The sequence below is a fragment of the Hippocampus bargibanti genome, linkage group LG08 (assembly GCF_051943395.1).
Source record: "Hippocampus bargibanti isolate YZ-2025 linkage group LG08, ASM5194339v1, whole genome shotgun sequence".
Taxonomy (NCBI): Eukaryota; Metazoa; Chordata; class Actinopteri; order Syngnathiformes; family Syngnathidae; genus Hippocampus; species Hippocampus bargibanti.
The window spans coordinates 4817673-4845223 of NC_142741.1; the positions used below are offsets into that span (position 1 = coordinate 4817673).

General features: G+C 41.3%; 2 protein-coding genes across 3 annotated transcripts; one reads left to right on the forward strand and one right to left on the reverse strand.

Moving 5' to 3' along the window:
* Window positions 1-98: 98 nt before the first annotated feature.
* On the reverse strand, window positions 99-7976 carry LOC148894392 (5-hydroxytryptamine receptor 2A-like). Of its 2 annotated transcripts, XM_089002325.1 has the most exons (4): window positions 7803-7976; window positions 6048-6398; window positions 4975-5175; window positions 99-3018 (listed from the first exon to the last, which is right to left on the reverse strand). In XM_089002325.1, the coding sequence occupies exons 2-4, from the start codon at window positions 6313-6315 to the stop codon at window positions 2333-2335; spliced, it is 1155 nt and encodes a 384-aa protein (XP_088858451.1). In that variant the 5' UTR covers window positions 6316-6398; window positions 7803-7976; the 3' UTR covers window positions 99-2332. The 2 variants fall into 2 exon arrangements, with proteins under 2 accessions (XP_088858451.1, XP_088858452.1); XM_089002326.1 differs by lacking the exon at window positions 7803-7976 and having other exon boundaries at window positions 6048-6737.
* A 1329-nt stretch (window positions 7977-9305) lies between these two features.
* esd (esterase D/formylglutathione hydrolase) lies at window positions 9306-26254 on the forward strand. The gene is made up of 9 exons (XM_089002328.1): window positions 9306-9452; window positions 22742-22809; window positions 22897-22985; window positions 23046-23144; window positions 23216-23340; window positions 24330-24449; window positions 25657-25755; window positions 25831-25998; window positions 26068-26254. The coding sequence occupies exons 2-9, from the start codon at window positions 22742-22744 to the stop codon at window positions 26146-26148; spliced, it is 849 nt and encodes a 282-aa protein (XP_088858454.1). The 5' UTR covers window positions 9306-9452; the 3' UTR covers window positions 26149-26254.
* Window positions 26255-27551: the final 1297 nt, after the last annotated feature.

Consider the following 27551-nt stretch of genomic DNA (forward strand, 5'->3'; position numbering starts at 1 on the left):
CAACCGACGTGTCACCCCCAAAAAAATGGCAACTTAAGAAAAATGCTAGATAAATAGATAGCGAGATAGCTAGCAGGATATATAGATAGATAGCGAGATGGTTAGCCGGATGATGGACGGATAGCGAGATGGTTAGCCGGATGATGGACGGATAGCGTGATGGCTAGCCGGATGATGGACGGATAGCGAGATGGCTAGCTGGATGGACAGATAGCGAGATGGCTAAGCGGATGATGGACGGATAGCGAGATGGCTAAGCGGATGATGGACGGATAGCGAGATGGCTAAGCGGATGATGGACGGATAGCGAGATGGCTAGCGGATGATGGACGGATAGCGAGATGGCTAGCCGGATGATGGACGGATAGCGAGATGGCTAAGCGGATGATGGACGGATAGCGAGATGGCTAGCCGGATGATGGACGGATAGCGTGATGGCTAGCCGGATGATGGACGGATAGCGAGATGGCTAGCCGGATGATGGACGGATAGCGAGATGGCTAGCCGGATGATGGACGGATAGCGAGATGGCTAGCCGGATGATGGACGGATAGCGTGATGGCTAGCTGGATGATGGACGGATAGCGTGATGGCTAGCCGGATGATGGACGGATAGCGAGATGGCTAGCCGGATGATGGACGGATAGCGAGATGGCTAAGCGGATGATGGACGGATAGCGAGATGGCTAGCCGGATGATGGACGGATGGCGAGATGGCTAGCCGGATGATGGACGGATAGCGAGATGGCTATCCGGATGATGGACGGATAGTGAGATGGCTAGCCGGGTGGATGGATAGCTAGCGAGATGGCTAGCCGGGTGGATGGATAGATAGCGCTTGTTTTCCATCATATGTGGTTGCATGAAGAAGCTGATTCCCTGGTCTAAAGCTCTCATTGGAGGTGCGACGCCACGCGCGAGTTGCTTTTGAGCAAGACCTTTTTGGCGTCGAGTTGAATGAAAACAAAAGGAACCAAAACGGAACCAAAAGTCGTCGGAAGGAAGCCGGAGGCCATCGATTGGTCGGTGGCGGCTTTGTTAATGCGCTCCTATAGAAGATGTGATTTTGCCACCCCACAATCTGCCGTTTCGCATGGCAGCGTGGCCAAAATGAGGCGCGTGAGTCATCGCATGCAGCACATTTGGTCTCCTTGGCAACGGCGGTGAACGCTTCAGGTCATTGGCACCTCCGCTCCCCGCTTTGGGCGCGTACCCCCCCCCCCCCCCCCCGTTCTTCAGGCTTGAACCCATTTTAATGCCTGATGAGGATTTAATAACATCCAACATGGCACCTGTTCTTTCTATCTAGTTGGCTACGTGGCTGACTACCTAGCTAGCTATATTTGCTATCTAATAGCTATGTGTTAGCTATCTATTAGCTATATAGCAGGTTATCTTTCTGGCTATCTATTAGCTATATAGCTATCTGGTTATCTAGCTGACTAGCTGGCTATCTATTAGCTATCTAGCTTTCTATCGATTTGACTTACTTCCGGGTTGAGTGAACGCTGGCGCGTGTGGCTCCCGCTGCTCACCCACAGAAAAACTGCGACTGTAAAGTGACCTTGAGAGTTTTGAAAGGCACTTATAAATGAAATGTGTTATTAATACTATCATTTGCTAGCTATTTGATATTTGTTAGTTATCTGGCTGGCTAGGTAGCTATCTAGGTAACTAGGTAGCTATCTATTAGCTATTTAGCTGGCTGGCTACCTAGCTAGGTATTTGTTGGCTATTGATTGGCTTCCTGGCTAGCTAGTTTTCTATCTATTTGAGTTACTTCTGGGTTGAGTGAACGCTGGTGCGTTTGGCTGCCGCTGCTCACCCACAGAAAAACTCATCCTGTGACTGTAAAGGGACCTTGAGAGTTTTGAAAGGCGCTTAAAAATGACATGGATTATTATTATTATTATTATTATTGTTATTATTATTATTATTATCATTTGCTAGCTATCTGTTAGTTATCTATTAGCTAGCGATTAGCTATCTATTAGCTTGCTGCTGGCTAGCTATCTAGGTAGCTACCCATTAGCTATCTAGCTGGCTGGCTACCTAGCTAGGTAGCTGTTGCCTATTGAGTTACTTCCGGGTTGAGTGAATGCTGGCGCGTGTGGCTGCCGCTGCTTACCCACAGAAAAACTGAACTGATGTTGAAACTGCAGCTCAATTTGAGTGTTTGACATTTTTATTACCGTGTGTGAAATCCATTCTTTTGTTCCTTTCGGCCCGAATCCAGACTCCAGTCTTGGAATGTAAAGCTAATGCTAAGCTAATTCATGTCCTAATAATAATGATGCGGTGCGTAACGGCGGCCGGGTTGCGATAGAGATGCTCAGCAGCCGCGCATCCGTCGGTGGCGTTGACTCAGTTCGTTGTCCAAGTGGGCGAAATCCGGGCCCGGGTCCGCCCCATCTTTGCCGACGATGGAGGCGTACGCCAAGGGGGGGATGGTGTTGACCAGGATGAGCTGCAGCGGCTTGTTAGCGGGCGGCGCGTAGCGGCAGCGCAGGTAGCGTAGGAAGGCGGCGCGGAATGTCTGGTTGAACAGCGTGTACACCAGCGGGTTGACGGCGGACGACAGGTAGCCCACCCACACAAAGACGTTGAGCAGGCCCCCCGCCAGGGCCCCGTCGCAGGCCGGCGCCTGGCACGCCGCCACCAGCACGTTGGTAACGAAGAAGGGGCACCACATCAGCACAAACAGGAAGAAGACCACGCCCAGCACCTTGGACGCCTTGCGCTCGTTAGCCATGGAGCGGGCGGCGCGCCGGCCCAGCGGGACAAAGCCCGGACCCAAAGCGGCGGCGCCCCACTCGGGCCGCGGCTCGCGTGGCGAGGCCTCCTGACGGAGGGTCCGCACGGTCAGCGCGTAGCTGACCACCATGATGGCGAGCGGCACGAAGAAGGCCACGAAGGAGCCGGCTAGCACGAAGCCGTCGTCCGTTAGCAGGCAGCTGCCGTCTTTGAACACCTTGGTGGGGTCGCGCAGTCCCATCACCGGAACCGGCGCCGAGATGCCTGCGCACAATGAGGTCAAACGGCGTTAGCGGCGCTGAGCTAACGGGCAAACGTGACCTTGATGGGAGGCCGACAAGGTCGCGTTTGTCCTGTCAACCGGAAAGGCTGACTTGGCATTGGATCACGGACGGTGACGACGTTAGCGCCCACGTTAGCGCCCACGTTAGCGCCGACGTTCACACAGACGTTTTTTTTGTTATTTTTTTTATTCCCGTGATTCTTGTGTTACTTTCGGCCCGAATCTAAACTCCGCTATTGGAATGTCAAGCTAATGCTAAGCTAATTCAAGTCCTAATGATAATGCGTGACGGCAGCCGGGTTGCGATAGAGATGCTAATGCTAATGCTAAGGCTAATTTGGGCCGCATAGTGAGAAAAGTCAAGAGGTTGACGCGGATCCATTTTTGAACAGGCCGACGCTAGCGCAGACGCTAAAGCCGACGCTAAAGCCAACGCTAGCGCTAAGGCAGCGTGTCTGGAGGTTGCCGTGGCAACATGCTCCATGCTTTTCAGAGGCTTCTTTCTCTTTTTTTTTTCTCTCGACACTGACAAGCAACCGCTATCTGCGCTATTGAACTGAAAACCATGTGTGTGGTAGCAGGTGCGGATTCAGCACATGTGGCAACCGTCCTTCTGCTCGGGGGGGCAAACCATGTGGGTGCGCGTGGCGGCGAACAGGTGGTCTCCGAGGTGCGGTGGGGGTACGCCGGCTCCTCTTACGACGAGCGTGTACATATGAATATTAGAGATAAATTCATTTAAAAAAAAATTAAATGAAATCAATCAAATAGTAGAGTATAGAGTATCAAATAGATTGAAATGGAGTATACGAATAACAATAATATAATTATATAAACGTAAGCTCTCTATTTGCTATCTAGCTGGCTAGCCATCAAGATAGCTAGTTAGCGCTCTATTTTGTATCTAGCTGGCTAGCTATTAGCTATCGAGCTAGCTAGCTCTCTATTTGCTATCTAGCTAGCTTTCTATCTATCTAGCTATTAGCTATTGAGCTAGATAGCTATCTCTCTATTTGCTATCTAGCTGGCTAGCTATCGAGCTCGCTCTCTATTTTAGCTAGCTTCTAGCTATTTGAGTTAGTTCCAGGTTGAGTGATTATTAGCTAACTCTTAGCTAGCCAGCTTTCTATCCATTTGAGTTACTTCCGGGTTGAGTGATTATTAGCTAACTCTTAGCCAGCTTTCTATCCATTTGAGTTACTTCCGGGTTGAGTGATTATTAGCTAACTCTTAGCTAGCTAGCTTTATATCTATTTGACTTACTTCCGGGTTGAGTGATTATTAGCTAAATCTTAAGTAGATAGCTAGTTTTCCATCTATTTGAGTTACTTCCGGGTTGAGTGAACGCTGGCGCGTGTGGCTGCTGCTGCTCACCCATAGAAAAAACTGATCCTGTTACTGTAAAGTGACCTTGGGAGTTTTGAAAGGCACTTAGAAATGAAATGTATTATTTGCTATCTAGCTGGCTAACTATCTATCTAGCTATTAGCTAGCGAGCTAGCTCTCTATTTGCTATCTCGCTGACTATCTAGCTACTAGCTATCTATTAGCTAGCAAGTTAGCGTTCTATCTGTTTGTTACTTCCGGGTTGATTGAACGCTGGCTCATCTGGCTGCCGCTGCTCACCCACACAAAAATGATCCTGTGACTGTAAAGTGACCTTTAGAGTTTTGAAAGGAGCTTAGAAATTAAATGAATTATTATTATTATCATCTGTCGTTGGGTTCTCTTTGAAGTTAGCCTTGCTAAAATGCAAACGTTGCTATGCTAAGGAGCAGTTTGAGTAGCATGAAAAGCAAATATACCTCATCGCAACAGTTGCTAAAATCCACGCATGATACCTTATGCTAACAGTGGCTATGCTAACACGACGAAAGGCGCTAATAGGTTTTTTAATCGGAATTTGCGGATGTGAGCGGACGCGTGTCGACGCTCACCGGCCGAGATGCTCCAGACGGCGGCGATCTTGAGGCGGGCTTTGGCGCGGGAGTTGAAGCGGTTGTGGCGGATGGGATGCCGCACGGCCAGGTAGCGGTCCAGCGAGATGGCGCACAGGTGCATGATGGACGCCGTAGAGAACAGCACATCCAAGTAGATCCAGGCGGGGCACAGCCGCCGCGGCAGAGGCCAGCCGTAATCTGCGCCGCAAAAGCAACTCTATGAATTTAAGAAAGATTAGATAGAAAGCTAATAGATAGCTAGCTAGATTTTCCCTTTTTCTATGTTACAGCTTTGTTCCAGCTGCAGCGGTTGTTAATGCGCTATATATGTGTAAGTCGGATGTTACCTGTATTTACCATCTAGCTGGTTGGCTATCTAGCTATCGATTACCTATATAGCTATCTAGCCGGCTGGAAAGCTATTTAGCTAGCTAACTATTAGCTACCTAATAGATAGCTAGCTAGCTTTCTATCTATGTGTTACTTCCGGGTTGAGTGAACGCTGGCGCGTGTGGCTGCCGCTGCTATCTAGCTCCCTGGTTGGCTATCTAGCTAGCTATCTATTAGCTATCTAGCTGACTGGCTACCTATCTAGCTACCTATTAGCTATCTATTGGCTAGCTCGCTAGCTTTCTATCTATTTGAGTTACTTCCAGGTTGAGTGAACGCTGGCGCGTGTGGCTGCCGCTGCTCACCCACAGAAAAATTGATTCTGCGACTGTAAAGTGACCTTGAGAGTTTCGAAAGCTGCTTAGAAGTCAAATGTGTTATGATTTGCTATCTAGATATTAGCTATCGAGCTAGCTCGTTGTCTACTCTATATCTTGCTGGCTAGCTATCTAGCTATGAGCTATCTCTTAGCTAGCAAGCTAGCTTTCTATCTGTTGGAGTTACTTCCTGGTTGATTGAACACTGGCGTGTGTGGCTGCCGCTGCTCACCCACAGAAAAACTGATTCTGTGACTGTAAAGAGACCTTGAGAGTTTTGGAAGGTGCTTTGAAATGACATTTATTATTATTATTATTATTATTATGAGGTCCGCCAGATGTTTCAGCCACCCGCCGCCTTACCGTAAAGGACGGTCACCATGGAGACCGGCATGACCAAAGCGCCCAGGAGCATGTCCGCCACCGCCAACGACATCAGAAAGTAGTTGGTGGCGTTCTGGAGCTTCTTCTCCAAACACACGGCCAGGATGACCAGGACGTTCCCCGTCACCGTGATGCCGATCGCCGCCAGGATCAGCAGCGCCGCCCAGTTTTTGCCCACCGCCGCATCCTGGGGTAGCGACTCGGAATCCAGGACGTTGCCGCCGCCACCGCCGCCGCGCGGGTCCATGGCGGCAGCGCCGGGCGCTCAGGCTCTGGGAAACGGCCGGAACGTGGCCCCGTGCGGCTCCCCGAACGCCCGCTCGTCACTCGCTGGAAACCACAATCCCATTTTTAGGGCCGCACACGCGAAGAAAAGAAAGAGAAAACCTATCAATGTAAGGCTAACTAGCTCTCTATATGGTATCTAGCTGGCTCGCTATCAAGCTAGCTCTCTATTTTATCTAGCTTTTAGCTATTTGAGTTACTTCCGGGTTGAGTGATTATTAGCTAACTCTTAGCTTGCTAGCTTTCTCTCTATTTGAGTTACTTTCGGGTTGAGTGATTATTAGCTAACTCTTAGCTCGCTAGCTTTCTCTCTATTTGAGTTACTTTCGGGTTGAGTGATTATTAGCTCACTCTTAGCTAGCTATCTTTCGATCTATTTGAGTTACTTCCGGGTTGAGTGATTATGAGCTAACTCTTAGCTTGCTAGCTTTCTCTCTATTTGAGTTACTTTCGGGTTGAGTGATTATTAGCTAACTCTTAGCTCGCTAGATTTCTCTCTATTTGAGTTACTTTCGGGTTGAGTGATTATTAGCTAACCCTTAGCTCGCTAGCTTTCTCTCTATTTGAGTTACTTTCGGGTTGAGTGATTATTAGCTCACTCTTAGCTAGCTATCTTTCGATCTATTTGAGTTACTTCCGGGTTGAGTGATTATTAGCGAACTATTAGCTAGCTAGCTTTCTATCTATTTGAGTTACTTCCGGGTTGAGTGATTATTAGCGAACTATTAGCTAGCTAGCTTTCTATCTATTTGAGTTACTTCCGGGTTGGGTGATTATTAGCTAACGCTTAACTAGCTAGCTGGCTAGCTTTCTGTCTATTTGAATACCTTCTCGGTTCAGTGATTATTAGCTAACTCTTAGCTAGCTAGCTAGCTTTCTATCTATTTGAGTTACATTCAGGTTGGGTGATTATTAGTGAATTCTTAGCTAGATAGCTAGCTTTATATCTATATGAGTTACTTCCGGGTTGAGTGATTATTAGCTAACTGTTAGCTAGCTAGCTAGTTTTCTATCTATTTGAGTTACTTCCGGGTTGAGTGAATGCGTGTGGCTGCCGCTGCTCACGCACAGAAAAAACTGATCCTGTTCCTGTACAGTAACCTTGGGAGTTTTGAAAGATGCTTCAAAATGAAATTTATTATTTGGGATCGAGCTGGCTAACTATCTATCTAGCTATTAGCTATCGAGCTAGCTAGCTAGCTGTCTATTTGCTATCTAGCTGTCTATCTATCTATTTAGCTATTAGCTATCTATTAGCTAGCAAGCTAGCTTTCTATCTGTTGGAATTACTATCAGGTTGATTGAACGCTGGCGCGTGTGGCTACCGCTGCTCACCCACACAAAAACTTATCCTGTGACTGGAAAGTGACTTTGAGAGTTTTTGAAAGGCGCTTAGAAATCAAATGGATTATTATTATTATTATTTATTATTAAAAAAAAGCGGCTTACTGGTCTGGTCTTCATCCTTGCCGGTCGGATCCATTTGCCAAACCGCCTTCCGAGTGCCCATCAGGAGAGTTTTGGAGCAATCCGGCCGGAGGGGGAAGGGGGTGGTGGTCTTTTCTGACCCACCCACCGGCACGCGTCCTGCAGGTCAAGACCCCGACCTGAAGCGCAATGAGACTTACCCCGACATGATTGGGGGGGGAGGGGGGGGGGGGGGGGGGGGGGGAATAAGCGGCGCTCTTCTCCTTCCGTCTTTGCGATGTGGACTGGGAACTCACCCCCTCCCTCCTCCCCCCTTCGCATCCCCCGTTTCACTCCCTCCCTCGCTCTCTCTCTCTCTCTCTCTCTCTCTCTCTCTCTCTCTCTCTCTCTCTCTCTCTCTCTCTCTCTCTCTCTCTCTCTCTCTCTCTCTCTCTCTCGCACTTCACGTCACAGAGCGAATTTACCGGGTTTGCTTTCTTCTTCGTTGGTGCTCCGTTTGGTGGACGACTTGCCTCTTGACAGGTGGGGGCGGGGCTTGTCACTTAATGACTTCTTGACAAGTGGGACAAATGGTGTCTTCCGCATAAAGGTCACTTGTGTTGACGCACATGATAGATTTTTATTGGCGGATATTCTTCCTCTTTCATCTAGAACTGCTTCATGTCACAAAAAGGGTACTGCAAGCGCTGAAGAATGAATGACTCTGTGTCTTTGTGTTGTCATATTATTTGTTATTTAACCCCCCCCCCCCCGACCTTCCCCAAATACCACCTGTCAATCAGGTGACTCACCGGTGCGTGCGCGTGTGTCCGAGTGTGTGGTGCATGTGCATTAGTTACCATGGAAACAAGCCGGCTGATCTGTCACACCCAATCAGGAAAAAGAAAAACCCCAATCGTTCACTTTTAGCATCATTTTAACTTGACACTTGATTTGAATTTAAATTGGATTTCACGAGGCGGTTTCCAAAGTCGACAAGAGCACAAAAACACGCTCGTCTTTCTTCAACTTTGAAACAAAAAAAAAAACGGCAGAACAGAAGGGCAAAATCGCTAACTGTCCCCGTGCAATTACTAAAAAAAGCGAGTGAACTTTCTTCGCAAGTACGTTCTTTAGGGAACGGCGCCCTCGCGTGGACGGAAGCTGCTCAGCACGCTCCGTCGTGGTTTATGGCCATTCAAACTGCTGCCTGTGGCGTCAAGATATCACATTGTCGTGTAAATAAAAATAAATTAATAACGACTAATTTATGTAATGCTTTAATAATGCGTGTGTGATAGTGTACGTGTGTTTGTGTGTTTGTCTGTATATGCCTGTGTGGTGTGTGCGTCACTTCCGGGTTAAGTGAACGTTGGAGCGTCTGGCTGCCGCAGTACTTCCGGGTTACGTTTCACTAGCAGAAACAAAATCTAGACTGTAATGTGTCCTTGAGAGTTTTGAAAGTCGTTTAGAAATACAAAGTAAACACACACACAAAAAAATACAAGATGTGAGAGAAACGTTTTACGCTCGCGACGTGAAAGAGGCGGGGCGATAGCGCGACGTGATGACGTCAGCCGAGGCACGCAACGGCGACTTTTGGACTCGGCCAGCTTTTAGCAAGCTCAAAAGCGGACGTTTGGAATCCACACGAGGCCGAAAACCACGCTGCCTTTTCTCAAGGTACTCAAGGTACGTTCCTGGAAAATGGATATTGAAAGTCAGACATGGTCTAATAGCAACAAGAAGCTAACTTGGGCTCGCTCGCTCGGTGCCGTTTGTTCAATGGCAACTTGGAAAAGGGGCAGCAATAAAAGGCTTGTTTGGGGCTTCACTCCGCTCTGCAACATTCGTACTTTTTGATCCAAGGCAAGGGTGTCTAAAGTCTTTTTTTTTTTGTTACCGTAGGCCACATTGTAGTTCGGGTTTTCTCTTAGGGGCGCAGTTATCAATTTGGGGAAGACATAACGTTTCATCCCCTCCAGATATTACATACGGAGTCAACAAATTAATCAATAACTTGTTTTCAAATTTGAAGTCAAACAATGACTGTTAATGGGGTTTGCATGGGACAATTTGAAATTTGGCTTTGGACTTGAGCATGCAGCATGGCACTTGATATGATTGATTTGCTTTTGCGTGCTGAATAAAATAATGTGGCTTTGACACCTGTGATATAAGGTAAGGCGTTTTTAGCCCCCCCCCCCCCCCCGAAAAAAAAAATCAACATTTTTAGTAAGGCATTGTGAGGCGAAAAAAAGACCACAGAAATACAAAGTAAAACAAAAACCAAGATGTGAGAGAGACGTTTTACGCTCGCGACATATAGTAAGGCGTTTTTAGCCGACAAAAAAGACCATGTATAGTAAGGCGTTTTTGACCCAAAAGAAACGACCGTGTATAGTAAGGCATTTTTTGCCCGAAAAAACAACCATGTAGGAAGGCGTTTTTGTCTCGAAAAAAAAAAAAAACACCATGTATAGTACGGCTTTTTTAGCCGGAAAAAAACAACCATGTATAGTAAGGCGTTTTTAGCCAAAAAAATGACCATGTATAGTAAGGCGTTTTTGGCCGAAAAAAATGACCATGTATAGTAAGGCGTTTTTAGCAGAAAAAAACGACCATGTATAGTAAGGCGTTTTTAGACAAAAAAATGACCATGTATAGTAAGGCGTTTTTGGCCGAAAAAAATGACCATGTATAGTAAGGCGTTTTTAGCAGAAAAAAACGACCATGTATAGTAAGGCGTTTTTAGACAAAAAAAATGACCATGTATAGTAATGCGTTTTTAGCTGAAAAAAAAACGACCATGTATAGTAAGGCGTTTTTAGACGAAAAAAACGACCATGTATAGTAAGGTGTTTTTAGACGAAAAAAATGACCATGTATAGTAAGGCGTTTTTAGCTGAAAAAAACGACCATGTATAGTAAGGCGTTTTTTGTTGAAAAAAACGACCATGTATAGTAAGGCGTTTTTGGCCGAAAAAAATGACCATGTACAGTAAGGCGTTTTTGGCCGAAAAAAAATGACCATGTATAGTAAGGCGTTTTTAGCTGAAAAAAACGACCATGTATAGTAAGGCGTTTTTGGCCGAAAAAAATGACCATGTATAGTAAGGCGTTTTTAGCAAAAAAAAATGACCATGTATAGTAAGGCGTTTTTGGCCGAAAAAAAAACGAACATGTATTGTAAGGCGTTTTTGGCCGAAAAAAAATGACCATGTATAGTAAGGCGTTTTTGGCCGAAAAAAATGACCATGTATAGTAAGGCGTTTTTGGCCGAAAAAAATTGACCATGTATAGTAAGACGTTTTTGGCCGAAAAAAATGACCATGTATAGTAAGGCGTTTTTGGCCGAAAAAAATGACCATGTATAGTAAGGCGTTTTTAGCTGAAAAAAACGACCATGTATAGTAAGGCGTTTTTGGCCGAAAAAAATGACCATGTATAGTAATGCGTTTTTAGCCAAAAAAATGACCATGTATAGTAAGGCGTTTTTGGCCAAAAAAAATGACCATGTATAGTAAGGCGTTTTTAGCAGAAAAAAACGACCATGTATAGTAAGGCGTTTTTAGACGAAAAAAATGACCATGTATAGTAATGCGTTTTTAGCTGAAAAAAAACGACCATGTATAGTAAGGCGTTTTTAGACGAAAAAAACGACCATGTATAGTAAGGTGTTTTTAGACGAAAAAAATGACCATGTATAGTAAGGCGTTTTTAGCTGAAAAAAACGACCATGTATAGTAAGGCGTTTTTTGTTGAAAAAAACGACCATGTATAGTAAGGTGTTTTTAGACGAAAAAAATGACCATGTATAGTAAGGTGTTTTTAGACGAAAAAAATGACCATGTATAGTAAGGCGTTTTTAGCTGAAAAAAACGACCATGTATAGTAAGGCGTTTTTTGTTGAAAAAAACGACCATGTATAGTAAGGCGTTTTTGGCCGAAAAAAATGACGATGTACAGTAAGGCGTTTTTGGCCGAAAAAAATGACCACGTATAGTAAGGCGTTTTTAGCTGAAAAAAACGACCATGTATAGTAAGGCGTTTTTAGCTGAAAAAAATGACCATGTATAGTAAGGCGTTTTTGGCCGAAAAAAATGACCATGTATAGTAAGGCGTTTTTAGCTGAAAAAAATGACCATGTATAGTAAGGCGTTTTTGGCCGAAAAAAATGACCATGTATAGTAAGGCGTTTTTAGCAAAAAAAAATGACCATGTATAGTAAGCCGTTTTTGGCCGAAAAAAAAACGACCATGTATTGTAAGGCGTTTTTGGCCGAAAAAAAATGACCATGTATAGTAAGGCATTTTTGGCCGAAAAAAATGACCATGTATAGTAAGGCGTTTTTAGCCAAAAAAATGACCATGTATAGTAAGACGTTTTTGGCCGAAAAAAATGACCATATATAGTAAGGCGTTTTTAGCAGAAAAAAACGACCATATATAGTATGGCGTTTTTAGCTGAAAAAAACGACCATGTATAGTAAGGCGTTTTTGGCCGAAAAAAATGACCATGTATAGTAAGGCGTTTTTGGCCGAAAAAAATGACCATGTATCGTAAGGCGTTTTTGGCCGAAAAAAATGACCATGTATAGTAAGGCGTTTTTGGCCGAAAAAAATGACCATGTATAGTAAGGCGTTTTTAGCAGAAAAAAACGACCATGTATAGTAAGCCGTTTTTAGACGAAAAAAATGACCATGTATAGTAATGCGTTTTTAGCTGAAAAAAACGACCATGTATAGTAAGGCGTTTTTGGCCGAAAAAAATTGACCATGTATAGTAAGGCGTTTTTGGCTGAAAAAAATTGACCATGTATAGTAAGGCGTTTTTAGACGAAAAAACGACCATGTATAGTAAGGCGTTTTTGGCCGAAAAAAATTGACCATGTATAGTAAGGCGTTTTTGGCCGAAAAAAATGACCATGTATAGTAAGGCGTTTTTAGCAGAAAAAAACGACCATGTATAGTAAGGCGTTTTTAGACGAAAAAAATGACCATGTATAGTAATGCGTTTTTAGCTGAAAAAAAACGACCATGTATAGTAAGGCGTTTTTAGACGAAAAAAACGACCATGTATAGTAAGGTGTTTTTAGACGAAAAAAATGACCATGTATAGTAAGGCGTTTTTAGCCAAAAAAATGACCATGTATAGTAAGGCGTTTTTGGCCGAAAAAAATGACCATGTATAGTAAGGCGTTTTTAGCAGAAAAACCGACCATGTATAGTAAGGCGTTTTTGGCCGAAAAAAATGACCATGTATAGTAAGGCGTTTTTTGTTGAAAAAAACGACCATGTATAGTAAGGTGTTTTTAGACGAAAAAAATGACCATGTATAGTAAGGCGTTTTTAGCCAAAAAAATGACCATGTATAGTAAGGCGTTTTTGGCCGAAAAAAATGACCATGTATAGTAAGGCGTTTTTAGCAGAAAAAAACGACCATGTATAGTAAGGCGTTTTTAGCTGAAAAAAACGACCATGTATAGTAAGGCGTTTTTTGTTGAAAAAAACGACCATGTATAGTAAGGTGTTTTTAGACGAAAAAAATGACCATGTATAGTAAGGCGTTTTTGGCCGAAAAAAATGACCATGTATAGTAAGGCGTTTTTAGCAAAAAAAAATGACCATGTATAGTAAGGCGTTTTTGGCCGAAAAAAAAACGACCATGTATTGTAAGGCGTTTTTGGCCGAAAAAAATGACCATGTATAGTAAGGCGTTTTTAGCCAAAAAAATGACCATGTATAGTAAGGCGTTTTTGGCCGAAAAAAATGACCATGTATAGTAAGGCGTTTTTAGCAGAAAAAAACGACCATGTATAGTAAGGCGTTTTTGGCCGAAAAAAATGACCATGTATAGTAAGGCGTTTTTGGCCGAAAAAAATGACCATGTATCGTAAGGCGTTTTTGGCCGAAAAAAATGACCATGTATAGTAAGGCGTTTTTAGCAGAAAAAAACGACCATGTATAGTAAGCCGTTTTTAGACGAAAAAAATGACCATGTATAGTAAGGCGTTTTTAGCTGAAAAAAACGACCATGTATAGTAAGGCGTTTTTGGCCGAAAAAAATTGACCATGTATAGTAAGGCGTTTTTGGCTGAAAAAAATTGACCATGTATAGTAAGGCGTTTTTAGACGAAAAAACGACCATGTATAGTAAGGCGTTTTTTGCTGAAAAAAAACGACCATGTATAGTAAGGCGTTTTTGACCAAAAAAACGATCATGTATAGTAAGGCGTTTTTAGCTGAAAATAACGACCATGTATAGTAAGGCGTTTTTAGCCAAAAAATGACCATGTATAGTAAGGCGTTTTTAGACGAAAAAAACGACCATGTATAGTAAGGCGTTTTTAGCCAAAAAATGACCATGTATAGTAAGGCGTTTTTGGCCGAAAAAAATGACCATGTATAGTAAGGCGTTTTTAGCAGAAAAAAACGACCATGTATAGTAAGGCGTTTTTGGCCGAAAAAAATTGACCATGTATAGTAAGGCGTTTTTAGCCAAAAAAATGACCATGTATAGTAAGGCGTTTTTGGCCGAAAAAAATGACCATGTATAGTAAGGCGTTTTTAGCCAAAAAACGACCATGTATAGTAAGGCGTTTTTAGCTGAAAATAACGACCATGTATAGTAAGGCGTTTTTTGCTGAAAAAAAACGACCATGTATAGTAAGGCGTTTTTGACCAAAAAAACGATCATGTATAGTAAGGCGTTTTTAGCTGAAAATAACGACCATGTATAGTAAGGCGTTTTTAGCCAAAAAATGACCATGTATAGTAAGGCGTTTTTAGACGAAAAAACGACCATGTATAGTAAGGCGTTTTTTGCTGAAAAAAAACGACCATGTATAGTAAGGCGTTTTTGACCAAAAAAACGATCATGTATAGTAAGGCGTTTTGAGCTGAAAATAACGACCACGTATAGTAAGGCGTTTTTAGCCAAAAAATGACCATGTATAGTAAGGCGTTTTTAGACGAAAAAAACGACCATGTATAGTAAGGCGTTTTTAGATGGAAAAAAATGACCATGTATAGTAAGGCGTTTTTGGCCGAAAAAAACGACCATGTATAGTAAGGCGTTTTTTGCTGAAAAAAACGACCATGTATAGTAAGGCGTTTTTAGCCAAAAAACGACCATGTATAGTAAGGCGTTTTTAGCAGAAAAAAACGACCATGTATAGTAAGCCGTTTTTAGACGAAAAAAATGACCATGTATAGTAATGCGTTTTTAGCTGAAAAAAACGACCATGTATAGTAAGGCGTTTTTGGCCGAAAAAAATTGACCATGTATAGTAAGGCGTTTTTGGCTGAAAAAAATTGACCATGTATAGTAAGGCGTTTTTAGACGAAAAAAACGACCATGTATACTAAGGCGTTTTTTGCTGAAAAAAAACGACCATGTATAGTAAGGCGTTTTTGACCAAAAAAACGATCATGTATAGTAAGGCGTTTTTAGCTGAAAATAACGACCATGTATAGTAAGGCGTTTTTAGCCAAAAAATGACCATGTATAGTAAGGCGTTTTTAGACGAAAAAAACGACCATGTATAGTAAGGCGTTTTTAGCCAAAAAATGACCATGTATAGTAAGGCGTTTTTGGCCGAAAAAAATGACCATGTATAGTAAGGCGTTTTTAGCAGAAAAAAACGACCATGTATAGTAAGGCGTTTTTGGCCGAAAAAAATTGACCATGTATAGTAAGGCGTTTTTAGCCAAAAAAATGACCATGTATAGTAAGGCGTTTTTGGCCGAAAAAAATGACCATGTATAGTAAGGCGTTTTTAGCCAAAAAACGACCATGTATAGTAAGGCGTTTTTAGCTGAAAATAACGACCATGTATAGTAAGGCGTTTTTTGCTGGAAAAAAAACGACCATGTATAGTAAGGCGTTTTTGACCAAAAAAACGATCATGTATAGTAAGGCGTTTTTAGCTGAAAATAACGACCATGTATAGTAAGGCGTTTTTAGCCAAAAAATGACCATGTATAGTAAGGCGTTTTTAGACGAAAAAACGACCATGTATAGTAAGGCGTTTTTTGCTGAAAAAAAACGACCATGTATAGTAAGGCGTTTTTGACCAAAAAAACGATCATGTATAGTAAGGCGTTTTTAGCTGAAAATAACGACCATGTATAGTAAGGCGTTTTTAGCCAAAAAATGACCATGTATAGTAAGGCGTTTTTAGACGAAAAAAACGACCATGTATAGTAAGGCGTTTTTAGATGGAAAAAAATGACCATGTATAGTAAGGCGTTTTTGGCCGAAAAAAACGACCATGTATAGTAAGGCGTTTTTTGCTGAAAAAAACGACCATGTATAGTAAGGCGTTTTTAGCCAAAAAACGACCATGTATAGTAAGGCGTTTTTAGACGAAAAAAAATGACCATGTATAGTAAGGCGTTTTTGGCCGAAAAAAAAAACGACCATGTATAGTAAGGCGTTTTTTGTTGAAAAAAAACGACCAAGTATAGTAAGGCGTTTTTAGCTGAAAAAAATGACCATGTATAGTAAGGCGTTTTTTGCTGAAAAAAACGACCATGTATAGTAAGGCGTTTCTGGCCGAAAAAATGACCATGTATAGTAAGGCGTTTTTAGACGAAAAAAACGACCACGTATAGTAAGGCGTTTTTTGCTGAAAAAAAAAGACCATGTATAGTAAGGCGTTTTTGGCCGAAAAAATGACCATGTATAGTAAGGCGTTTTTAGACGAAAAAAATGACCATGTATAGTAAGGCGTTTTTAGCTGAAAAAAAAACGACCATGTATAGTAAGGCGTTTTTTGCTGAAAAAAACGACCATGTATAGTAAGGCGTTTTTAGCCAAAAAACGACCATGTATAGTAAGGCGTTTTTAGACGAAAAAAAATGACCATGTATAGTAAGGCGTTTTTGGCCGAAAAAAAAACGACCATGTATAGTAAGGCGTTTTTTGTTGAAAAAAAACGACCAAGTATAGTAAGGCGTTTTTAGACGAAAAAAATGACCATGTATAGTAAGGCGTTTTTAGACGAAAAAAATGACCATGTATAGTAAGGCGTTTTTAGCTGAAAAAAAAACGACCATGTATAGTAAGGCGTTTTTTGCTGAAAAAAACGACCATGTATAGTAAGGCGTTTCTGGCCGAAAAAATGACCATGTATAGTAAGGCGTTTTTAGACGAAAAAAACGACCACGTATAGTAAGGCGTTTTTTGCTGAAAAAAAAAGACCATGTATAGTAAGGCGTTTTTGGCCGAAAAAATGACCATGTATAGTAAGGCGTTTTTAGACGAAAAAAATGACCATGTATAGTAAGGCGTTTTTAGCTGAAAAAAAAACGACCATGTATAGTAAGGCGTTTTTGGCCGAAAAAATGACCATGTATAGTAAGGCGTTTTTAGACGAAAAAAACGACCATGTATAGTAAGGTGTTTTTTGCTGAAAAAAAACGACCATGTATAGTAAGGCGTTTTTAGACGAAAAAACAACCATGTATAGTAAGGCATTTTCTTACCCAAAAAATGTCCTACTCCGGATTTGAACCCTGCACCTCTGCGGTAGTAAACCACAGCACTAACCATTTGCCCGTCAAGTTACTTTGTTTTGAGAGATGCTGGCGGTGGTTATTGGGTTTAAAAAAACAGGTGTTTTTGTCTGGAACAAACAACCATGTATACTAAGGCGTTTTTTGTTGAAAAAAACGACCAAGTATAGTAAGGCGTTTTTAGCTGAAAAAAACGACCATGTATAGTAATGCGTTTTTAGCTGAAAAAAACGACCATGTATAGTAAGGCGTTTTTAGCTGAAAAAAACGACCATGTATAGTAAGGCGTTTTTAGACGAAAAAAATGACCATGTATAGTAAGGCGTTTTTAGCTGAAAAAAACGACCATGTATAGTAAGGCGTTTTTTTGCTGAAAAAAACGACCATGGAGAGTAATGCGTTTTTAGCTGAAAAAAACGACCATGTATAGTAAGGCGTTTTTTGCTGAAAAAAACGACCATGTATAGTAAGGCGTTTTTGGCCGAAAAAATGACCATGTATAGTAAGGCGTTTTTAGATGAAAAAAATGACCATGTATAGTAAGGCGTTTTTGGCCGAAAAAATGACAATGTATAGTAAGGCGTTTTTAGACGAAAAAAATGACCATGTATAGTAAGGCGTTTTTAGCTGAAAAAAACGACCATGTATAGTAAGGCGTTTTTAGACGAAAAAAACGATCATGTATAGTAAGGTGTTTTTGGCCGAAAAAAAACGACCATGTATAGTAAGCCGTTTTTAGACGAATAAAATGACCATATATAGTAAGCCGTTTTTGGCCGAAAAAAATGACCGTGTATAGTAAGGTGTTTTTTGCTGAAAAAAACGACCATGTATAGTAAGGCGTTTTTTTATGAAAAAAAACAACCATGTATAGTAAGAAAAAAACGACCATGTATAGTAAGGCGTTTTTTTATGAAAAAAAACAACCATGTATAGTAAGGCGTTTATTTGATGAAAAAAACGACCATGTATAGTAAGGCGTTTTTAGATGAAAAAAACCACCATGTATAGTAAGGCGTTTATTTGATGAAAAAAATGACCATGTATAGTAAGGCGTTTTTTAATGAAAAAAACGACCATGTATAGTAAGGTGTTTTTTTATGAAAAAAAAAAACGACCATGTATAGTAAGGCGTTTATTTGATGAAAAAAACGACCATGTATAGTAAGGTGTTTTTTTATGAAAAAAAAAAAAAAAAAAAAAAAAACGACCATGTATAGTAAGGCGTTTTTGGCCGAAAAAATGACCATGTATAGTAAGGCGTTTTTAGACGAAAAAAAATGACCATGTATAGTAAGGCGTTTTTGGCCGAAAAAAATGACCATGTATAGTAAGGTGTGTTTTGCTGAAAAAAACGACCATGTATAGTAAGGCGTTTTTTTATGAAAAAAAAAACGACCATGTATAGTAAGGCGTTTATTTGATGAAAAAAACGACCATGTATAGTAAGGCGTTTTTAGATGAAAAAAACCACCATATATAGTCAGGCGTTTTTGGCCGAAAAAAATGACCATGTATCGTAAGGCGTTTTTTTATGAAAAAAACGACCATGTATAGTAAGGCGTTTATTTGATGAAAAAAACGACCATGTATAGTAAGGCGTTTTTAGACGAAAAAAACCACCATGTATAGTAAGGCGTTTTTGGCCGAAAAAAATGACCATGTATAGTAAGGCGTTTTTTTTATGAAAAAAACGACCATGTATAGTAAGGCGTTTTTGGCCGAAAAAAACGACCATGTATAGTAAGGTGTTTTTTTATGAAGAAAAAAAACGACCATGTATAGTAAGGCGTTTATTTGATGAAAAAAACGACCATGTATAGTAAGGCGTTTTTGGCCGAAAAAAACGACCATCTATAGTAAGGTGTTTTTTGATGGAAAAAAATGACCATGTATAGTAAGGCGTTTTTTTATAAAAAAAACGACCATGTATAGTAAGGTGTTTTTTTATGAAAAAAAAAAACGACCATGTATAGTAAGGCGTTTATTTGATGAAAAAAAACGACCATGTATAGTAAGGCGTTTTTAGACGGAAAAAAAAAGACCATGTATAGTAAGGCGTTTTTAGCTGAAAAAATGACCATGTATAGTAAGGCGTTTTTTGCTGAAAAAAACGACCATGTATAGAAAGGCCCTTATTTGACGAAAAAAAACGACCATGTATAGTAAGGCGTTTTTGGCCGAAAAAAACGACCATGTATAGTAAGGTGTTTTTTTATGAAAAAAACGACCATGTATAGTAAGGCGTTTATTTGATGAAAAAAACGACCATGTATAGTAAGGTGTTTTTTTATGAAAAAAACGACCATGTATAGTAAGGCGTTTATTTGATGAAAAAAACGACCATGTATAGTAAGGCGTTTTTGGCCGAAAAAAACGACCATGGATAGTAAGGTGCTTTTTGATGGAAAAAAAATGACCATGTATAGTAAGGCGTTTTTTGCTGAAAAAAACCACCATGTATAGTAAGGCGTTTATTTGACGAAAAAAAACGACCATGTATAGTAAGGTGTTTTTTTATGAAAAAAACAACCATGTATAGTAAGGCGTTTATTTGATGAAAAAAACGACCATGTATAGTAAGGCGTTTTTGGCCGAAAAAAACGACCATGTATAGTAAGGTGTTTTTTGATGGAAAAAAATGACCATGTATAGTAAGGTGTTTTTAGCTGAAAAAAATGACCATGTATAGTAAGGCGTTTTTAGCAACAAAAAAAATTACCTTATATAGAAAGGCGTTTATTTGACGAAAAAAAAATGACCATGTATAGTAAGGCGTTTTTGGCCGAAAAAAACGACCATGTATAGTAAGGCGTTTATTTGATGAAAAAAACGACCATGTATAGTAAGGTGTCTTTGGCCGAAAAAAACGACCATGTATAGTAAGGTGTTTTTTGATGGAAAAAAATGACCATGTATAGTAAGGCGTTTTTGGCCGAAAAAAATGACCATGTATAGGAAGCCGTTTTTTGCTGGAAAAACCACCATGTATAGTAAGGCGTTTTTGGCCGAAAAAAACAACCATGTATAGTAAGGCGTTTATTTGACGGAAAAAAACGACCATGTATAGTAAGGCGTTTATTTGACGAAAAAAACGACCATGTATAGTAAGGCGTTTTTAGACGAAAAAAATGACCATGTATAGTAAGGCGTTTTTAGCCAAAAAAATGACCATGTATAGAAAGGCGTTTATTTGACGAAAAAAAACGACCATGTATAGTAAGGCGTTTTTGGCCGAAAAAAACGACCATGTATAGTAAGGCGTTTATTTGATGAAAAAAACGACCATGTATAGTAAGGTGTCTTTGGCCGAAAAAAACGACCATGTATAGTAAGGTGTTTTTAGCTGAAAAAAATGACCATGTATAGTAAGGCGTTTTTAGCAACAAAAAAAATTACCTTATATAGAAAGGCGTTTATTTGACGAAAAAAATGACCATGTATAGTAAGGCGTTTTTAGCCAAAAAAAAAGACCATGTATAGTAAGGCGTTTTTAGCTGAAAAAAATGACCATGTATAGTAAGGTGTTTTTTTATGAAAAAAACGACCATGTATAGAAAGGCGTTTATTTGACGAAAAAAAACAACCATGTATAGTAAGGCGTTTTTGGCGGAAAAAAACGACCATGTATAGTAAGGTGTTTTTTGATGGAAAAAAATGACCATGTATAGTAAGGCGTTTTTTGCTGAAAAAAACCACCATGTATAGTAAGGCGTTTATTTGACGAAAAAAAAACGACCATGTATAGTAAGGCGTTTTTGGCCGAAAAAAACGACCATGTATAGTAAGGCGTTTATTTGACGAAAAAAACGACCATGTATAGTAAGGCGTTTATTTGACGAAAAAAACGACCATGTATAGTAAGGCGTTTTTAGACGAAAAAAATGACCATGTATAGTAAGCCGTTTTTAGCCAAAAAAATGACCATGTATAGTAAGGCGTTTTTAGACAAAAAAAACGACCATGTATAGTAAGGTGTTTTTTTTTACGAAAACAACGACCATGTATAGCAAGGCTTTTTTAGACGAAAAAAAATGACCATGTATATAGTAAGGCGTTTTTTGCTGAAAAAACGTCCATGTATAGTAAGCCGTTTTTAGGCGAAAAAATGAACATGTATAGTAAGGCGTTTTTGGCCGAAAAAAACGACCATGTATAGTAAGGTGTTTTTTTTAATGAAAAAAAAAAACGACCATGTATAGTAAGGCGTTTATTTGACGGAAAAAAAGACCATGTATAGTAAGGGGTTTTTGGCCGAAAAAAAACGACCATGTATAGTAAGGCGTTTTTTGCTGAAAAAATAATCATGTATGGCAAGGCGTTTTTTTTTACCAAAAAACGACCATGTATTAGTAAGGTGTTTTTTGCTGAAAAAAAAAACAACCATGTATCGTAAGGCGTTTTTTGACGAAAAAAACGACCATGTATAGTAAGGCGCTTTTTGCTGAAAAAATGACCATGTATAGTAAGGCGCTTTTTGCTGAAAAAATGACCATGTATAGTAAGGTGTTTTTTTGACCAAAAAACGACCATGAATAGTAAGGCGTTTTTTGGTGAAAACAACGACCATGTATAGTAAGGCGTTTTTAGCTGGGGAAAAACCCACAATCTATATTAGGGCATTTTTGGCCGAAAAAACCACCATGTATCGTAAGCCGTTTTTAGCCGAAAAAAACGACCATGTATAGTAAGGTGTTTTTTTAATGAAAAAAAAAACGACAATGTTTAGTAAGGCGTTTATTTGACAGAAAAAACGACCATGTATATAGTAAGGCGTTTTTTGCTGAAAAAACGTCCATGTATAGTAAGCCGTTTTTAGGCGAAAAAATGACCATGTATAGTAAGGTGTTTTTTTTGCTGAAAAAAATGACCATGTATAGTAAGGCGTTTTTTGCTGAAAAAATAATCATGTATGGCAAGGCGTTTTTTTTTACCAAAAAACGACCATGTATTAGTAAGGTGTTTTTTGCTGAAAAAAAACAACCATGTATAGTAAGGCGTTTTTTGACGAAAAAAACGACCATGTATAGTAAGGCGCTTTTTGCTGAAAAAATGACCATGTATAGTAAGGTGTTTTTTTGACCAAAAAACGACCATGAATAGTAAGGCGTTTTTTGGTGAAAACAACGACCATGTATAGTAAGGCGTTTTTAGCTGGGGAAAAACCCACAATCTATATTAGGGCATTTTTGGCCGAAAAAACCACCATGTATCGTAAGCCGTTTTTAGCCGAAAAAAAAAAACGACCATGTATAGTAAGTCGTTTTTTGCTGGAAAAAAAAATGACCATGAAAGTAAGGTGTTTTTCGGCCAAAAAAAAAACCCGACTATAAAAAGTAAGGCATTTTTCTATCCCCATAAAATGATTATTGAGCTCAGTGGAAGAGCGCATGCTTTGCACACTGAGGTTCGACGTTCAATTCCCTGCATCTCACAGATAGCGTTGCTTTCCACCACCAGATGGCGCTCACTCAGGTGTCCTCCAATAAGTGTGCGGGAGGTTTCCAGAAGGTCTTCGAACACGACAGGTGAAGGCTAAGTGAGAGTGAGTGCTAACGTCTTCCGCTAGCGGCTAATGCATGTTTATTTTTTTTTTCGTGGGGGGGGCGGGGCAGCGTGGAGCTCAAGTGCAAGATGAAGTTTGGCGTCTTCCTGCCACCCAAAGCGGAGACGCGCAAGTGTCCCGTCCTGTATTGGCTCTCAGGTGGGGAACCCGCAGGGGGATTTTGGGGAAGTCCATCTCAAGTGTTGCGTTTTGGGGCAGGCTTGACGTGCACCGAGCAGAACTTCATCACCAAGGCGGGAAGTCAGCTGGCGGCGGCGGAGAACGGCATCATGGTGGTGGCGCCGGACACCAGCCCACGTATGCGCAGGCGACCGCGCAGGTGCTCCCGTATGCGCCACCCTGTTGTGAGTTTTGGCGGCACGTCGCAGGCGGCTGCGGCGTAGAGGGCGAGGACGATGGCTGGGATTTGGGCACCGGCGCCGGCTTTTACGTGGACGCCACCGAGGAGCCGTGGAAGAACAACTACCGCATGTACTCCTACGTCACGCGGGAGGTGATTGCTCAGCCACGTTTTTCCCAATTAAAGCGGCGGCGCTGTCCATTTATTTAGCTCTCTATTTGCTATCTAGCTGGCTAGATATCTAGTTAGCTATTAGCAATCGATCTAGCTAGCTATTAGCATCTAGCTAGCTAGCTCGCTCTTTTTTGCCATCTAGCTGGCTAGATATCTAGTTAGCTATTAGCATCTAGCTAGCTAGCTAGCTCTCTATTTGCTATGTAACTGGCTAGCTATCGAGCTAGCTACCTAGCGCTTTATTTTTAGCTAGCCTTTAACTTTTTGAGTTACTTTATTATTATTGCTATCTAGCTGGCTAGCTATCTATCTAGCTATTATTAGCTATTGAGCTAGCTAGTTCCTTATTTGCTGTCTAGTTTGCTATCTATCTAGCTAGCTAGCTTTTAGCTAGTTGAGTTACTTCCATGTTGAGTGATTATTAGCTAACTCTTAGCTAGCTAGCTTTCTATCGTTTTGAGTTACTTCCGGGTTGAGTGATCATTAGCTAACACTTAGCTAGCTAGCTACCTTTCTATCTATTTGAGTTACTTACGGGTTGAATGATTATTAGCTAACACCTAGTAGCTAGCTATCCTTCTATCTATTTGAGTTACTTCCGGGTTGAGTGAACGCTGGCGCGTGTGGCTGTCGCTGCTCACCCACAGAAAAACCATGATTGTAAAGTGACCTTGAGAGTTTTCAAAGGCGCTTACAAATGATCTGGATTATTATTTGCTATCTAGCTGGCTAGCTATCTATTCGCTAGCTATTAGCTATGATTTAGCTTGCGAGCTAGCTTTCTATCTATTTGAGTTACTTCCGGGTTGAGTCAACGCAGGCGCGTGTGACTGCCGCTGCTCACCCACAAAACAACTGAGCCTGTGACTGTAAAGTGACCTTGAGAGTTTTGAAAGGCGCTTAGAAATTAAATGGATTATTCTTATTATTTTTATGTATTTATTTTTGTTGACCCCCGCCCCCTTTAGCTGCCCAAGCTGATCAACGCTAACTTTCCCGCCGACCCCGAACGGATGTCCGTCAGCGGCCACTCGATGGGCGGCCACGGGGCGCTCATCTGCGCCCTGAAGAACCCCGGCAAGTACAAGGTGGGGCGTCGCCACCCGAAACGCAGCTGGCGACCTAGCTGGCTATCCATTTGCTGTCTATTAGCTATTTATCTGGTTAGCTGGCTATCTAGCTAGCTATCTATTAAATGTATCGCTAGCTATCTATTAGCTCCCTAGCTGGCTATCTATTTGCTAGCCATTTGCTGTCTATTAGCTATCTATCTGACTAGGTGGCTATGTAGCTTGCTATCTATTAGCTATATAGCTACCTAGCTATCTATTAAATATCTCGCTAGCTATTAGCTACATAGCTTGCTACCTAGCTGGCTATCTATTTGCTATCCATTAGCTATCTACTTAGCTACCTATCTATTAGCTACCTAGCTGGTTATCAGCTATCTATCTGGCTCGCTGGATATCTAGCTTGCTATCTATTAGCTATTTAGCTAGCTAGGTATTAAATATTTCACCAGCTATCTATCTGGCTACCTAGCTGGCTATCTATTTGCTAGCCATTTGCTGTCTATTAGCTATCTGACCAGCTGCCTATGTAGCTTGCTATCTATTAGCTATAAAGCTACCTAGCTATCTATTAAATATCTCACTAGCTGTCTATTAGCTACATAGCTTGCTACCTAGCTGGCTATCTATTTGCTATCCATTTGCTGTCTATTAGCTACCTAGCTGGCTATCTATTTGCTGTCTTATTAGCTATCTACCTAGCTAGCTATCTATTAAATGTCTCGCTAGCTATCTATTAGCTACCTAGCTGGTTATCTATTAGCTATCTATCTGGTTCGCTGGATATCAATTAGCTATTTAGCTAGGTAGCTATTAAATATTTCACCAGCTATCTATTAGCTACCTATCTGACCAGCTGGCTATGTAGCTTGCTATCTATTAGCTATAAAGCTACCTAGCTATCTATTAAATATCTCACGAGCTATCTATTAGCTACATAGCTTGCTACCTAGCTGGCTATCTATTTGCTATCCATTTGCTGTCTATTAGCTACCTAGCTGGCTATCTATTTGCTGTCTATTAGCTATCTATTAAATATTTCACTAGCTATCTATTATCTATCTAGCTAGCTTTCAATCTATTTCAGTTACTGCCGGGTTGAGTGTGGCTCCCGCTGCTCACCCACAGAAAAACGGATCGTGTGACTGTCAAGTGACCTTGAGAGTTTTGAAAGGCGCTTAGAAATGAAATGTATTATTATTGATTACTCCCCCCCCGCCCCTAGTCGGTGTCGGCGTTTGCCCCCATCTGCAACCCAGTCCAATGCCCGTGGGGGCAGAAGGCCTTCGCCGCCTACCTGGGGCCCGACCGCGCTAGCTGGGAGGTAAGAGCGTCGCCAGTCCCCATCTGAACTCGACGCTTGAGGTCAAAGTGCGCCGTGGCCCGCCCCTCCCGGCAGGCCTATGACGCCACGGTTTTGGCTTCTGCCTACTCGGGTCCCCCGCTGGACATCCTGCTGGACCAGGGCCGCGACGACCAGTTCCTGTCGGCCGGCCAGCTGCTCCCCGACAACTTGGTGGCCGTCTGCTCCGACAAGAAGATCCCCGTCGTCTTCCGCCTGCAGTCCGTAAGTGGGCGGGGTCACGGCCAGAAGCTTCCCTCCCATCTTCTGGCGTGACTTTTCTCCCCCCCGCAGGGTTACGATCACAGCTACTTCTTCATCTACTCCTTCATCGGTGAGCACATCGCGCATCACGCCAAGTTCCTCAACGCCTGACCGCTTCGGCCAGACTCGACGCCGGGCGCCGTATCGCCTCGCCGGCATTGCGCAACGCCTGCCCCTTTTGCACAATAAAAACAAACAAAATAATAATAATAATCTATTTGATTTCTAAGCGCCTTTCAAAACTCTCAAGGTCATTTTACAGTCACAGGCATAGTTTTTCTGTGGGTGAGCAGCGGCAGCCACACGCGCCAGCGTTCACTCAACCCAAAATTAACTCAAATAGATAGAAAGCTAGCTCGCAAGCTAATAGATAGCCAGCTAGATAGCAAATAGAGAGCTAACTAGCTCGCTAGCTAATAATAGCTAGATAGCTAGCCAGCTCGACAGCAAATAATAATACATTTGATTTATAAGAGCCTTTCAAAACTCTGTCACTTTACAATCAGTTTTTCTGTGGGTGAGCAGCGGCAGCCACACCCACCAGCGTTCACCCAACCCAGAAGTAACTCAAATAGATAGAAAGCTAGTTATCTAGCTAACAGTTAGCTAATAATCACTCAACTCAGAAGTAACTCAGATAGAAAGCTAGCTAAGAGTTAGTTAATAATCACTCAACCCGGAAGTAACTCAAACAGATAGAAAGCTAGCTAGCTCATAACCACTCAACCCGGAAGTAACTCATTTAGCTAAAAGCGAGAGCTAGCTATCTAGCTCGATAGCTCGCCAGCTCGAAAGCAAATAGAGAGCTAGCAAGCTAGCTCGATAACTAGCCAGCTAGATAGCCAATAGAGAGCTAACGTTTATATAATTATATTATTGTTAATTATATTATATACTCCATTTGAACCTTTTCCGCAAACTCGCTCGGGAAGCCCAGGACCCTCCTGGGAAGTTTGGAAAGCCAAAAAACACCCCAACATTGTTCATTTAGAGAAGTTGTCATTTTTATGGCCAATCTCGATGAAAAACGTGGTAAGTTTAAGCCTTTTTTTTTTTACTTTTGGTGAAAAAAAAAACACTTTTTTTTGTCTATCCAAAAGCTCCTCAGCAGTTAAGGCGGTTGAAAAGAGACTTCATGCATCACAAACTTTGCCAAAAAAACAAAAATCCATCAAAATACATTTGCGGTAGATTAAAAACAAAAAAAGGATCAGAATATTCAAGTTATTAACAAGTTTTTGGTTTTAAATAAAATAAAATTTACATTTGCATCACCCTCCAAAACAATAAATGCCCCCCACCCCAAAAAAAAAAATCATAAATATGTTGGCACCCAAAGTGGTAGAAAAATGTCACTTTTTTTTTTTAATTGCCGTTGACGTCGCGTCGCTTTTTAACTCCTTCACTGCCAGATGCTGTGCAAAAATGTATCCACTTCAGTGCCAGGGTTTTTGTCATTTTCACTCAAATTGCAAGACCCACAGAATACTGACTTTTAGGACTACATCAACATT

Bases quoted from the DNA above. Each gene is read 5' to 3' on its own strand.
- LOC148894392 (XM_089002325.1), bottom strand. From the start codon at position 6,315: ATGGACCCGCGCGGCGGCGGTGGCGGCGGCAACGTCCTGGATTCCGAG. The intron at 5,176-6,047 runs GTAAGGCGGCGG...TTTGCGGCGCAG, and splicing joins CATGGTGACCGTCCTTTACG to ATTACGGCTGGCCTCTGCCG. The intron at 3,019-4,974 runs GTGAGCGTCGAC...CATTGTGCGCAG, and splicing joins CGTCTGGAGCATCTCGGCCG to GCATCTCGGCGCCGGTTCCG.
- esd (XM_089002328.1), top strand. From the start codon at position 22,742: ATGGCGCTCACTCAGGTGTCCTCCAATAAGTGTGCGGGAGGTTTCCAG. The intron at 22,986-23,045 runs GTGGGGAACCCG...GTTTTGGGGCAG, and splicing joins CGTCCTGTATTGGCTCTCAG to GCTTGACGTGCACCGAGCAG. The intron at 23,341-24,329 runs GTGATTGCTCAG...CGCCCCCTTTAG, and splicing joins ACTCCTACGTCACGCGGGAG to CTGCCCAAGCTGATCAACGC.